This window comes from Oryzias latipes, chromosome 15, assembly GCF_053564925.1.
Source record: "Oryzias latipes strain Hd-rR chromosome 15, Olatipes_Hd-rR_3.1".
Classification (NCBI taxonomy): domain Eukaryota; kingdom Metazoa; phylum Chordata; class Actinopteri; order Beloniformes; family Adrianichthyidae; genus Oryzias; species Oryzias latipes.
The window spans coordinates 21,317,234-21,333,108 of NC_136251.1; the positions used below are offsets into that span (position 1 = coordinate 21,317,234).

General features: G+C 37.5%; 1 protein-coding gene across 2 annotated transcripts; it reads right to left on the reverse strand.

Moving 5' to 3' along the window:
• Nucleotides 1–238: 238 nt before the first annotated feature.
• On the reverse strand, nt 239–14,807 carry LOC105355787 (uncharacterized). 2 transcript variants are annotated; one of them, XM_011484386.4, is made up of 8 exons: nt 14,466–14,807; nt 12,710–12,784; nt 11,601–12,614; nt 9,564–9,733; nt 6,573–6,753; nt 4,928–4,991; nt 4,307–4,406; nt 239–1,169 (listed from the first exon to the last, which is right to left on the reverse strand). In XM_011484386.4, the coding sequence occupies exons 3-8, from the start codon at nt 12,268–12,270 to the stop codon at nt 1,140–1,142; spliced, it is 1,215 nt and encodes a 404-aa protein (XP_011482688.1). In that variant the 5' UTR covers nt 12,271–12,614; nt 12,710–12,784; nt 14,466–14,807; the 3' UTR covers nt 239–1,139. The 2 variants fall into 2 exon arrangements, with proteins under 2 accessions (XP_011482688.1, XP_078788601.1); XM_078932475.1 differs by lacking the exons at nt 4,928–4,991; nt 12,710–12,784; nt 14,466–14,807 and having other exon boundaries at nt 11,601–12,403.
• Between the last annotated feature and the right edge of the window lie 1,068 nt (nt 14,808–15,875).

Here is a 15,875-nt window from a genome sequence, read left to right on the forward strand (position 1 = left end):
TCTCCTCGCATAAAGCTCCTGTCAGTCTGTGCTCATCATGTGAAACCAGCCAGAGAGTTCTTCTAGCGAGAAAAACTCTAAGTAACTTTCTTTGTAATTTATGCCTGAGTGAAGTCAGTTGATATCAATAGTATTTACTGCCCTAATGAGGGGTAATTAATCATTTTCTGATGGAGGATGTGGCAAATAGCCCAATGCTTTTAAACAACAGTAGAATTGAAAACAAGAAAGGTCAAACTTTTATTAATTGACGTTTTATTTTAACATGTGTGCTTTTTTTAACATTAGACCATAGGTTTGCCACCAAAGCATGTTTTTTCTGAACCCAACCATGTAGTCTTCGTCAGCCCCCTTCATGCTTGCAGGCTCAGTTTTAATGCTTGTCCGTCACCTTTCTGGGATTCAAGAGGAGTGAGGTTGCAGGCTGAGCTCCGGACTCTTCCTTATTACAATGTCATCTCTGATTTGGAGTTTGGCGACAAAGTCCTCTTTTGCAGCCACTGCATGCCTCCTGAGATCGATCAGTTTGAAATTCCACTGATGTGGCTGAGAGCTTCCGGAGGCCTTGAGGTGGAGATGTTGTCGGCAGTGAGGAGGCGAAAAATTTGCTCTATTTTGATTTAAGAACAATTTTGCATCCATGACATAGTTATTACTTTATGTTGAAAGTTTCTGGTTGAGTTTCCTGCACCAGTTCTGCACATATTTGACTTTTCATCCACAATGATAAAAATATAAATTGGCTCATTTCATGAATAATCCTGAGTAACTCAAACATTCTTTTATTTTCATAGATAGCACAGACTTGATCAACTATTTACTATAACACCAAACTCAGTATTAATATACATCATTTTACAGTAGGATCGCAGTCCACTATTGGCTTAATTTTTACTGCTATTTTCTTTTGTGAAAAGGCATATTTGTCGTCATTGTAAAACGCTCAAAATGGTTCAAACTCAGGATAAAAAATGATTTTTCTAGTGTTTAAAACAGTTAATAGTAAAAAAAAAAATCAAATTTAAGTGAATATTTGGTTGAATGCAAAACCCAGTGAATTTGAATTATGTTTTATGATAAAATTAAATGAAACAAAAATGGCCATTTTTATGTTTTATCTCAATTCCTCTGTTGGTTTCTCATCTTTGTAATATTTGGTCCAGAAGTTTCTGCAAGATAATAAAAAAAAACACAGAAGACACCAAATGAGTCCCACTAGAAAACTGTTAAAGAACACACTTGGGAGCACACATCTGCGTCAGCTATTTACTGTCGGTTCAGCACGGTCCACAAGTGTTTCCCACTATCAAATTGGTTCCCCCCCCCATCAATCTATCCTATAGGTGGCTAAGCCCAGGTAAAGGGAATAAATCTCTGCCTTTCTATCAGGCTGCTATGCAATCATCCTTCTATGATGGCACTGGCCAACAGCTGGAATCTAATTCCAAGCAGCATTCAAAGCCACCTTCTATCTACCTCATGCTATTAGACCCCTGTTGAGTTTTCTCTGGGCTGGGATTAAAATGAGCCTGTTGCAGAGCAATACTTTCCTATTCTTGCAGTTAGTTTGGTTATCCTGAGCTAAGAGATTTATTTGACACATGCCAAGGTCACACTGGCTTGAAATGCACATATTCTTTGTTAAAAAAACTCTTTAGGAACCCTGCTTACTCCTTACTGAATAAACTGAAACTCGGGTTAAAACGAAATTAATTGTTGAAGAAAAAAGAAGAAAGTTATTAGGTAAAACTGTTTCTAAGTATTTTAGTACAAATAATTTAAAATGTGTAATGTATATCTCACTCTCTGAGCCTGTCATGATAATCTCCTGTCAGAGAGTTAAGGGATTTCACGTCTCACCTGACTGGCATTAAATCAATTGTTCTGGTATAATTGGAGAGACAATACCCACTCACCCACAAGTGGATGTGAGCGGACCTGTCTCCGACTATTAGTCCTATGTTTATCAGTATGTGCCGCATACCTTCGCAGCCCCCAACTGTTGGGGAAAATAACTGTTTGCTTCATAGAACCACTGCGAAAAGTAAAAAGTCATTCTTTTGTTCCTCACACAGGAAGGTCTAAACAAACAATGCGTTGATTTATTTATGTATCTATGAATGATAAACTGGTTAGAATAAATGACTATAGATGTCAGACTGAACAATTATTTTCTGACTTTGTGAAGGTTGACCCACTTTTCCAGGGTGTTTCCCCTTTATGTAGACAGCAGATACACAATTTGTTACTGTACTCATTACAGAAATAGTTTAAAACTAAATAAAACTAACTAAAACGAAATAATTTTTATTCTTTTAGAAGAATCCCATTACAAAAGGGCAACTAGCACCCCTAAGTCAGGTTCAGGTGACAGTGCAACTTTAAGAAGCGAACAAGAAAAATAGTAGTTAAATGGCGACCTCTGCTGGTCAGAATTAAACCCACACTTCAATGGGTTTGCCTTCTTTGCTTCCAAACAAGTAACATTAATGCGCAATTTCTCATTTGCAGAAAACATGTTTTAACACGGAAAATAACCATATTTTAACGTTTCATGGGATCTGTTGTTGCAAACTTTTTGAGTGCTAATTTTGTAAAACTAACATAAAAAGCCTAATTCCAAAACAACTTTGCAAAGTTGTAAAGTTTCAGAAGAAGCCTTTTAAGTTTCAAGAACTAAGTTCATGTCTAAACACATTAAATGGGCCAATATTTCATACAAAAAAGGAAAAAAAAAGAGAATCAAAAAAATAAGATGTGTCGTTGAAAGTAGATCAGCGAATATTTCAGGGTTAGTGTAGTCTTGATTACCTCTGATTTAAACATTTTTATGAATATAGCTGCAATGAGCATGTTATCATAATATCTTTAGTTTAATATTACCACTGAAATACTGAAATATTGATGTTAAGTGGAGCTAAGAAGGTGGAAGACTGTAAGTAAATATAGAGTGTGGAAAGAGGTAAAAAGCCATAAAAGCATTTCAGAACGGGATGAGGAGGGTTTCAGCTGATATAAGAGAAACAGGGAGCTATGTTGTTCATTTAAAGACACTGGCTTTGAGAAAGAGACAGGAGGCAGATCTGGAGGAAGCAGATATGAAGAAGTTGAGGTTCTTTATGGAAGTGGCGATTATGGATAGAATCTTGAATGAATACATCAGAGGGACAGCTCATATAAAGAGATAAATGCAGGAAAGCCAAATCGATTTGGACGCATTAAAAGAGATATGATGATAAAAAGGATGCTGAGGTAGGAGTCACCAGGAAAGAGAAGACTAAAAAAGAGGTTCATGGATGTTGTCACAGAGGACATGAGGGTGGTTGGAGTGAGGGGAATGCAAACAGCAGGGTTAGATGGTAGTGGGGGATTTGCTGCAGAAAGGAAAAAGACTTGTCAAGGTCAACTGGAAATTATTTGGATAGCCTTTAGGTGGAAAAGCAGGTTGCCAAGTCTACCACACTAAAGCAGACATCTAGATCAGCTAACTCCTTGACTCCTCAATTTACAATCATGATTCAACCTAATATGGATGCTTTTGAGTATCTATGGGGTTGGTTGCCAAACCACCAAAGAAACAAATTAAATCAGGAGAACAAGATACAAATCTAATTCAAAAAATCCCCAAAGGGAGACTTTCTTAAACTTTATTTTCCAGATGGAATTTTCAATTGATTTCATGTCTAGTGTGTGAATGCAACATGGGGAAATGACAAAATAAAGTTTGTGTCACATAGGTGAGGTTGTGCTGATTCAAATGATGCCAGCGAGTAGAAAGTAGTCTTTCAAACTGAAAACTCAGAGGTGAATACAGAGGTAAATTCAAAACTAGACAAAAATGGATATTTAGACCCTAGGTTCCCAAAGGGTTAATATGATGTAAAGCCACCAACCTTCACTCTGAAGTATGCAAATCTTTTAAAACAGTTTTAAAATTTTACAATATACCACCCTTGGAGCAGATAGGCTCTTGTAAATTTAAAAACAAAAATTAGGTGTTATTTTCTTTATTATCTTGTTCTTAAGATCATGATTTTGTTAGACATATTGACTGTAATCACAATAACTTATAATGTGACTGTGTTACATTTACTGTAAAGTATTATGTAATATCTAGTTTGGGTTGTACATGACTACACCATAAATTAAAATAAGATTTGCAAAATTCACATCCACTTAAAAAGCAGAACCCAATCAAACAGCATGACTCATGGCTTCATTTCCTTAAGTCCATTTTTGTGCATCTTCTTCTAAACTTCTAACCCCGACTGTACAATTTTTTCCATCAAAGCCAATGGACGTTTACCTTTTTGAAGACTTCCGCTCGCAATCTGTTGGTTTGTGATTCTGCCCTCTTTTTTTCTTCCTCTTTCTTCTTTGCCACTTCTGGCAGCTTGTTGTAAATCCTGCCAACAAAAAAAAGGAAAATTCACACAGGGCAGGGAAAATTGAATCCGGAGTCTGAGGGCGGATGAGCCAATCCAGCAGACTGTAACTGTAGAGATGCAGTTTTATCAAGTGACACCACAAACTGGAAGAAAAAAAATAAATAAAAAGAAAAAGGGTTCTACTGATAAACAGGTGGCACGCACACACCTTTTGTCACTTGTACAGCTAGAACCAATTTGTTAAGAGATCTCCCAAATCTGATAGAGTCGTCTTTGAAAGACAATTACAGTAGGTAGCCTTCATCTGATCAACTGCGCCTTTCCAGATTAGAAAAGGAGAGAAGGATTCAGTGAAAAAACCTACATTTATCTTTCATAATAAAGGTGTATAAAGTATGTAAAGGCCCACTGTGCGCTGAGCTTTCACTCAAAGCATATTTATTTATGATAGATATGGAAAGTAAGCCCAAATGGCTGTGCTGCACGAAAAAGCAAAGAGTGACACCCTGCAACAGGAGACTCAATTCACAGGAACTCACCGTCTGGACCTCAGCTGCATCTCTCTGCCTGATATAGACCTCTCTTTTGGCTTGAAAAGGTTATCTAGGACACACATGTACGCACACATGCGCAGCCCGTCAAAACACAGGAATAACAAATACGAATAAATATGTTAATGAATGTTGCAAATGCAAATTAATACCCTGAGCATATTCATCTTTTTCAGACAGTTACAGAGTTATCATTACATAAAAAGACAGCAACTGATCTAAAACGAACACTGTGTGTATGCTATAATCCTAAAATATCTATTTCTATCAAGTCAGTCTTGTAAAATTAGCTGTATTAAAAACCATCAGCACTTGCTTTATACGTTGATTGGTTGGACATCAGGTCATATTTACTTATACATTAACTTGGGTTTCTTTGGTAACCTGCTCTGTTTTTATCAAAACACTGTTGCTATAATAGGTAAATATTATGAAAAGGATTAAATTATTCCATTTTTGTCCAAACCTGTATGCATTTTGCAGGAAAAAAAGAAACAATTACAGCGTGTCTGCAGTACTGGATTATACCCAGCAGAGAGCAAAATTGGTTAAATCTGCATCAACATGAGAAGAAGAAATTACTTGAAATTCACAATTTTGCTGTTTAAAATTCACAGAAGTCATAACGCAAAGTAAACACGGTTAAACACATATATTTGGATGAATCAATATGACAAAACCATATCTTAGGATGTTCCACTGCATGTTTGAAGGCCTTCATTGTTTGTTTTAGTCGTACTCTACACTACATCCAAAATGAGCTCGTCCCAGCAGTCCAGAAATGTAACGAATGTCTGTGCATTCAGAAGTAACGCAGAGATGGTGAAACATGGTAAAAAAGTCAAAAGCATAAGAGGCCATCTGCTATATCTGACTGAGCTGTTTTCTGAATTTATTTCTGTTGTCAGCAGGCCTGATGCCACATTTGTATTTCAACAAGACCCAGGATCCTTTGTCATGTAACTCACAGCTGTTGGTACGACGCTGTAATTTCTGTTGCCCTGACAGCAACACTTAAACACTAGTCTGGTGAAATATTTTCTTTTACTTGGGAAATGTCCCACACTTTGCAAAATGAGATGGAAGTCTGACAAGAGTTAGTTTAAATTTATGAAGTTCTAAACTTCCTGTGCTATCTTGTCTTAATTAAACTCTGGATTGTGTTTTCATAAAGAGCAGATGTGAAACAAACACTTTGTTGGACTCAGTGTTGTCCGGAGCCCTGGACATGAAATAAAAAACAGACAAAATAATAATTTGTGGCCAAAATTTAATATTTCATGGGCACAAATGACCAATTTATAAGCATTTTATGAGTATTCTAAAATGAATATTTCAGAAATAAATTTGTAGCTTCAAAATATTACTCTGTGTGCAAAATGGATTCAAGGAGTATTTATTGCCATTTTCAGTGTTTTTTGATTTTGGCTAAAAACTGCAAAATCATAATTAGAAGACCACTGGAATCGCTTTTACAACAGATCAAACGATGATTAGAGTGGGTCTTTCAGTAGATAAAAAGTGGAAACATTTTTATTTTGTCTTGTCGTTTGAATGACATAGTGAGTCTCTTATTTGTAAAAATCCCTTCTACTTTTCTGGGATTCATGCTGTGTTAGTCGGATGAACTTACCGCTGAGGGGATCTGGTGTGGTGCAGTTCCGCTTTTGTGTGCCTCGATCTTCCCTAAAGCCTTGAAGCAGGTCTGGGTTCGACTTCTGCAGTGCCTTCCTTCTTTGAGCCCTCTGCATCAGCTCCCTCACCCGACCCTGAGATCGACTGATGAAGTCTGGCCTGAAGAGCTCTAAAGCCTCCTGGGGCGAAAAGGAAGTTGCATGTTGTAAACTCGGTATTTGTAGGAATACTACAGAACAATTCACAGACATTAATCCTGTGGAGAAAAAGAAGCCTTCATAGAGATAGAATCTTTTTCTGAAAACACCCCTAATCTATTCTTTAACCTTGGAAAATCGAGTTCAGTGTTCAGAGATGAAGACTACGCACCATGGAAATACCTTCTCAAATAAGGATATAGAGAGGAAAGCTTTAGACTCAGATGGGAACTGAATGTTTCAGTAAGACTTGAAAACTTCATTGTGTCTGTTTAACAATAATAAAGTGTGTGTCACTTTGGTTTCCCGTTCATTTCACTAAAGTTGGTTTCAAATCCATCAATAACTAAAAAGTAAAAGTAAACCGCTTTATAGGAAATCCTTGCACTTCTCTGGAAAGTTGATTGGCAGCTTCAGCGTTGCATGAATGCAGGAGTTCAACCTGTGCAGAAGTGCAGCCCTGAGAAAGTGATATTTCTTTTGTTTTTTTATGTTTTCCTCTCTGGTGCTTCTATCCCCATTCAGTTTGTTCTGTTTGAAAAGAATTTAGGAGAGATGCATGGGTGCTCTAGCATGACATCATGGATTACAAACAATCAGACAGGAAGACCACGGTTCATGAGGCTTTGGGACTTTGTTAGCTTTGAGCATTAGGCTGCTCTGCAGAGAGTTGGATGCCAGGGCCAGCATGGAGATATGCTATCTGCAGAAAATTGTGTTGTTCTTTTTTAACCAGCAGCAAAAGGAGGACATGACTGACTTGTTTTATAGAGAAGGTGCCAACTAGATCCAAAGCTTTAAATAGGACAGGGTGGGGTTAACAATCCCCACATACTGTTAATGTTTTAACCCATGTGTTGTCTTGCGGGTAAAAAGTGACCCACTACCATGTTTAGTTGAAGCAAACACTTTTCCAACTTAAAATTGTACGACTTCTCCTAAAGTGGCTCTATCATTAGAAAAAGTGATACTTTTATTTATGTTTACATGTTACACCACTAGGGCACTAAGATTGTCTCATGGGTCATTTTGACCCATTGATAGATAATATAATCATTTCAACACTAGAAGTCGCACACAAACCTTCTCACATTTACACGTACACACACACCTGCACACCTATGCACTCACCTGCAGAGTCACACACACTCACATTTGCACACCCCCCAACACGCACGCCTGTACACCCACTTGCACGCCTACACGCACCCACACCCGCATTCTTATACCCCCCACACACCCAATTGCATAACTACACACACAAACACACATGTACACACACACTTACTTGCTATATACACCTACACACGAACCAGATCCACCCAAGTCTGCAGCTGTATTGGTCAAAAGAAAATAATGCCACTTTTGCACATGTGAGAAACACATCTGCCAAGCCCATTCTCGCATTTGCACATACATCTGCTTAAAAGGTGATATAGAACCTTTTTCTTTTTTACAAAGTTGAAGCAATGATTTGTTGTTTTGTTGTGTAATGAGAAAGGTACTTTGATAATTCTCTTCCTAAAAAATTTAAGAGAATAAACTGTTGAGATAAAAATTCCAGATTGCTGACAGTTTTTCCATTTTAATCAAATTAATTTAGAAGTAATTATTTCACATTTAAATAAAGCAATAAAAAACCATTAATATGTAAAAGAAAACAATTATATTTGTTGGTTTGTGTTGGAAAGTTTAATAGTGGTCACTGATGATCATCTCTTTGTATTGTGTAACTAAACCAAGTGATAAAACATAAATTAAACAGATTTTGATTTATAAGTAATGATGTTTCATCATACACAATAGAATTTAGATTTTAAATTTTACTAACCTGCTTTATTTTGGAGCTTTGGTGGTGTATGTAATTTTTGAGCCGTATAGCACAAGGTGAGTAAACAGAATGTTAAGATCGCACAAGGGTTAGGTCTTTCTTATTGAAACACATTCTGTCTAACTTGTTAAAAGATTTTTATCTTTGGAGTAAAGATGCAGTGAATGACTTACTAATTCTTACTGATTTACTTCTGTCTCTAAACTATACAAGCTAATGGAATTGGCACATGTTCAGTCGTTCCTTTAACATCCCTATCAATATTTTTTGGCAATGAAATTATAGAAATTCCGTTTTACTCTTCAAAATGAAATTATCCCACAGGCATGTCAATTCAAAACCCAGCGTTTGGTTGCTGATTTGCAAACAGTCTGCTGGTACTGCTGAGTGGCATGGAGGAACCTTATCATACATCACTCTGCCGTACTGTTTCACGCCGTGGCAGACTGGAGCTCGGGGATAATGATGAAAACCAGCTCATCAGGGTGGCATGCTTTATGCCACTTTATTTCTTCAAGATCCTAGATGTGGCGGTTGAGAGGCGGACTTACGCTATACACAGAACTATTGTGGACTCATGCTGCTCAGAGGGAAGTATGCTGAACAGGAGATTACTCCCGCTCAAAAATGTGGAACAGAGTGCTGTGGGAAGTCCTACCCGCCAGCTGTGAACTCCCTTAGCAGTTCTTCCAACACTTGTTCTGGAACTGACAACGGCATCAGGATTTGGAAGTTGAATAAACTATATCTCCTGCAAGAACTAAATAATTAAAACTTCCCAAAAAATAAAAGATTTTCTTAAATGTTTTTATATCCAAAATCTTCCACAGGGAAAAATTCCTAAAAAAAATAGAACACTCAACAATTCCATTAGCCTAATTCCTAACTTTTGGTCAGAACTTTCTTAGACTTTGCTCTTTTTTCTGTTTTTATGAAAACGATACAGAAATGTGACTCATACTTTGAGGCTGAGAGTCTCGGGAATAGCTTCCACAGAGTCATTTTTCAGCTGGGGAAAGTAATGACAAGCTACATCCAGAGAGGAAGCTGTCTGAGGCTTTGTGGAACTGCCATCTCCTTGTTCTCCATCTGTCTTGATGCTTCTTGCGTCCTTGCTCCGTGTTTGTGACTCTGGTTGAAAGACAGTGAAACAAAAGAAGTTGCATCTTTCAAAATCAAAGTGAAGAGCAAAGAACAAGGTGGTTTTCAGCTTTACATTTTCACAATCATAAATAATATAGTCATCACTGCTGCATTTTGCAGATTGATACCGTTTTTTACCATCTCAAATTTGGTTATATGTACAGTTGTACAATAGTCTTCTATTTATTCTCCAGAAAAGAAAGGAAATAAATGAAAATACCTCATCCTTAACCTATGTCAGTCTCGTGCACACGTGCATGCACAAGCACACACTGGCTTAACAACTCTGAGAATAAAATGAATTGTGGAGAGAACATGAGTGTGGCTGATTAATAATGTAAAAGATGACGGTGCATCCATTCTGTTCTCGTAACTCAACTCCATTCTACACCTTCTGTAGAGCAGTCACTGAAAACCTTGCCATCATCATGAAAGCATCATGGCACTGTAATATTACCAGCTAAGCTGTATCTACAGAGTCAATTGTGCCCAGTGGCTTCAGAATAAACTCTCAAACAAATCACAGAAGCTGGAAACACAGCTCTGAGATGGGACGGGATTCATCAAACAGCTTCGACAGTTATTTCGACAGCTTCATCACAGTTACTGTTTGTCCTCGGACTTCCCATTCCATCACTGCAGGGATAGCCCACTAAGATAATGAGTAGTACTGGAAGCTAGATTTAAATAATCGAACACTGCCAGGATTTTATTTTTATTTTGGTCCTTGAAACCAAAACAGTGAGAAACTGTTGGTTTGGGTCAAGATAATAATTGAAAAAAGATTAGAATTAAGTTACTAAATTAAAAAAAACAAGCACATTTTTGTAAAAAACAAATTAAAAAGAGTTGATCCATCATTAATTCATTATTAAAAACAATCAAAGATGTGCAATAATTTCATTTAAGCACACCGATAACATAGCTAAGGGCAATTCTGTCTGTTTGTAACTTTTATATTTAAAAAAGTGAGAGCTATGCAAAACAAAATGGTCTAAAATTGTTGACTATGTATGAGAACTTAAATATGCGTTGCAGGTTAAACCAGGTCAAATTCTGACCAATCAGGGATTTCGATTTGGAAGTGACGTATGGATGGGTGAGGATGGATGAGTTCAATTCACAAAAGTGCCAACCATTTGAAAATTGTTAATGGAGTATAGATTCTGATTGCGGTTTGTGCCCAGTTTGAAATATATAAGAACACGTTTTTCATATATTGTAATGCAGCCGTGAAAGAAAACACCTTGAGCATGATTCGCAGGATTTTTGCACCGCTTCAACGTTTTGCATCAAGCCTCTTCCAACTGTGACATGCCCTAGTATCAGGCAGTGAAAGTCCAGTGTGAACACCACATGCTAAAAGAGCATGCATCACATGTACATCACATGCCCCCTGTGAACGTAGCATTACAGTTTAAGTTTTTGGACTGAAAAACATATTATTATTGCATATTGTCACATTATTATCCTTTATAACTGACTATAATTTAGGTTGAAACTTTTATGCTACACATGTTTGTATTACACAGCTACTTTCTGCTCCTTTGTATGTGTTGATTTTAGAAATGTTAACATTTCAAAAGGTCTTTTTAGTAAACTGTAGAAAATAAAGTGAGAAAAAAAAAACTTTGATCTCAGGGTCATTTTTTTCTATTGTAAACCCTTAGAATTGAAAATGATGCATAGATGATGCATAAAAATGATCAGAGGGGAGGATACAGCTGAGTTTCCCAATGCTTTTCCTTGTGTGATCTTACCTTCAGCAGCTCCTGAATAAGCAAGCGGGTGACAGGAATGAATATTCAGATCAATTGCCACGGCTACTTGAATGGGATGGTGATGAAATTCATACCTGGTCCAGCATTAAAAGAGTGCAGTCTGGGCCTGAAATTGCGCAGTGGAGTGGAGACTGGCTCATCTGCATTCCTCTTCTCCCTTCTAGCCTTTGTGCGTGAAGTGTTTGGTCCTTGGAATGACAATAATCCAGAAGAAGAGCTTAGACTCTGTGTGTCTGAGTCATCAGCTTTAATCTTAACACCGTAAATGAATGCTCTTTCCTCCTTGTGGTCACAGAGCGCTGATAAAGAGCCTCTGTAGTGACCCAGGCTGCACCTTTTTTCACTGCTCCAGCTTCTGGAAGCATTGTTTGGTTTCTTAAGCGCGGTGGATCTGAGGCGAGCTGAGACACCAAAGCGAATGGAAAGAGCCGACCTCTGCACGGGAGGCTGAACTCCTCGTCTTCCTTCTAACTCTGTGAGAGAAATGCAAAGCGACTTGTCCCAGAACATTACAGAGCTGACGGACCTCAGAGGTACCTCATGATGAATGCATGACTTGTAGGTGGTCTTTGAGGAAAACAACTTCATTAAGGAGACACTTCTTTCTCTGTAGCTCAGTTTGTGTTGAACAAGCTGTACTTCTCTGTTTTCTTGCACTTTTCCTGCCAAGTCATCATTTGGTGAGTGGGCCAGCCTGAATTCGTTTGACATAAAGATGGCAGGATCCAGTCTGCATACACACATTTCAGAAAGTCTTTGGTTGCCAGTATGGATGCGGTCCGTAGGATTTTCGTTCTGATTTAATATCTTTGCAGGCAATGTCTCACCAGATAGATATAAAGCTTTGCATGAGATTGATGGCAGGAGTTTCTTTGGGGAGGAGGAGAATGCTGTCCGTAGATTATTTTTTCTATACCATCTTGGACACTGTTTGGAAATCCCGGCAAAGGATGATTATCCTCAGCCTGAATGTAGGTGGATGGTGCTATTAAAAGATGAGGGACAGTCTCTTTTAACTGTCGCCCCCACCAAACATCCCGTGTTCGGACATCCCTTTGCAGTGAGGCGTGGATGTCCTTCTTAAGGGGCTGTGAAAAGAAGAAGAATTTGTTGAACCTTCAAACTTCTCTGCAAATGAAAAGATTGTTAAGGTTGGATGATGCCAAGACACTCCGAAACTCACCGAAAGCTATAAGCAGCAGTGCAATTGCAGGTCCCTTTTCCCCGCTTCTCTGTTCATTTTATTTTGATGGTGTTTCTATGACAATGAACAGCATATGGGAACAACTTAGACATGGTATTTACAAAGATATAAAATGTAACTTATCTCCGAAAAAGGTAAATAAAAAGAGCTGCTTTGCTTCTGTATCTTAATTTTGTAAAAAAATTAATAAATCAAAGTTTAGGCTGGTTTATTAGTAAATATTTTTGTTTTCTATTTTTACTGTTTAAATGCATTAACTTATTTTGAAAGCTCTCCTGAATAAACGCACCCTTCCTTAAGTTGCACATTTGCTATATAAAGAAAATAAATAAACAACAGTACACATTCGATGAATAAGAGTTTTCAAAATTAAAAGAAAATAAATTCCAGAGGTGCCAGGAAAAAAAATCTAGTAACAAAAAAATAAAAACTATTAAGCAAAAATGCTTTTGTTTGATTTTATTAAAAAGGTGATGTTTTTGTATGAAATGTTCATTTTAATAAAATTGTAAAGATTGCTGTTTTGTTTTATTATTATTATTAAATTTTAATGATAGCTGATGGCCCACAAGCAGCACAGCTGACTAGATAGTAAGTGAAGATCAACAAACCATGTCAGAATAAATGGATGTAACATCAGATAAAGAATTGAAGAAAAAAGAGTTAATTACCACTTTACTGCTTAACATAAATTAGCTGCATCAATGACACACAGAGATGAACGTGGATCTAGTATAACATTTAACATTAAAATACTATAAAAAAGAACAAACAAATAAAATAACTTTGCTGTTTAAACTTAAAATGTACAGCTATTTCTATGTACTTGATGAATTACACAACATTAGAGGGGGGAATGCTCAGTCGACATGGGGTGCCCTAAAGTGCAGTAACATGGCTGACATTCCCCTCCTAATGAGCTTTAAAAAAAGTTTGACTTCAAGAGATATAATTCAGTAAGCAAGAAATAACAGGCAGCTGTTTCCTGTTAATTAAATTCTCTTATTATTTGAACAATCAGATTATCACAAATTACAAGGGGAAGAGCAACAATTGAGTGGGGGACCTGTCCATGTGAGAAAAACTGTTGGCACGGAAAATAGTACAATCTGATGTTATTGTATGCATTTTGCTATATGCACGGAAGGTAAAGATTGATTAAATCTGTGTAAACCTGATATTTCAGGGGAGGTGTATGAACCCACATCTTCTTTGCAGCATCAAGGTTGAGATCAGACCTCCAGAGGGATTTACTTAGCTCCAAATTTGTGTTCTTTTCATGAAATATCTTGCTTTAGGGCACATTTTTTTAAACTTTGCTTTAAGTGTCAATGCTCTTCTAGATTAAACATTTACATGCAGTACTGGTCAATGGATTCTTGATTAAAAAGATGCTACACAACATACACACTTCCTGATATGAGATGGGGCAGTTATATAAAAGGGCCCTTCATTAGAGCAATTTTTCCAAGCAAACAGACACCCCGTAATGATCTACAGTGTGGGTCACTGGAATGTGGTCAGGCGAAACCTAATCTGGTTGAACTCATGTTAGATTAGATGACAGGGACGCAATGATACAAATTTCCTAAAACAACATCTGCGAGAATTTTGCAATTGAACAGAAAAGTCTGACAATTTTTGTACCCCAAAAAAAAAAAAACATTTAGCAAAAACTCATTTTACTATCATTTGAAGATAATACATTCCAGTGCAGACGGGAAAGACGTCTTACCTGACAGACCAAGGCTGAGTCATCAGTCTCTGTTCCTCTCTTTGTAATCACTCTGATATCAGCAGAGGCCGGCGTGAGCTGATCTGCTCTCAGTTTTGAGCAAAAAAGGATCCTCAGGTAATGAGTGCTCTGTGGTTGCCCCTTAGGTCCCCATAGAATCCCTTCTTCCAATGATTGGGGCTCAAGGAGAAAAGCAAAACCTTCCTGTGAATCCTCTGTGTTTACCCAAATTCCTACCCCGTGAGGCAGTCAGCCTCCAGAGTGTTAGTAGCTGCTGCGCAAAGACAAAAACAGTCCTTGGTAGATGTTTAATGGTGATGGTTCTCCTGGACACACTTCAGTGAATCTTGATGTTTTTCAGTTAATTCCTTCCCCTCTCATGCCTGTGGCTCAGTTGTGCTGGTTAAAAAACAGCCCTCAGGATTTGTCCTGGAGCTCCCAGCAGTATTTCCGGCCTCCTGACAAAAAGCTCGAGTTGCTACTGAGGCTCTCTTTCGTTTTGCCACGGGGCCCCAGGTCAGGTAGCAGAGCAGGTGGCTTGCTCTCATGTTTCAGAGTACAATGGCAAAACTTATTAAAAGTGTAATAGAAAAACAACAGATCCTGTGGTTACCTTTCTCACTAAGTGAGACACAAAAAACAACAAAAAAAATCTATATTTGCACATTTTTATAAAAGTGGTGTCTTCTGTGCACCCTTTACGTTTCTCAGTTCGCACAAAAAAAAGAAGACTTTTCAGGTAAAGTTTTCCCCAACTCTTTTTTGCTTTGACATGCTCGTCTTCTCAGAATAGACAGAACTGGATGTGGACAAAAAAAGGGAGCGCACAAAGACAAAGACTATAAATAAAAGTCTAAATTCAACAATGCTGAGAGGTGCTGAATCTTCCGCTTATTGTTTTTGCTCTCTATGAAACCTCGCCAAAGTAGGTTAGGTTTAAAATCACAGCGAGGAAAAGAAACTTCATGCTTTCTCTATGATGAATTGCCCAATTATTCAGATTAAATAGCAGAAAAAAAATTGCAGAGTATTTTTTTTCGCACCTCATGTCATAACCACAAGGTTGTGTTGATTTGATTGAAACTATGGTCTTTAATCGAAAGTATGTGCAAGTAAACAATATTATATATGTATTGCATTGTCCTTTTATTCATTTTACAAATAAAATACCCCCCATGATTAAACTAAAGTGGACAATTCATCAAATCCAAATAAATACACGTCAGCATTTGTGAATAGAGTTTATATGAAAGGAGTACATTTGTGGAATATTAGTGTTCTCCACAAAAAGGTAGAAGGTACAAAAAATTAGCTGTTTCTCAGAGGAGCCTACCCAACGTGGGATTGTATTGAAGGAATAAAAGAGACGCCTTTTCTGGTTCACTTTTGACCTCCTCAGATTTGAAAAGA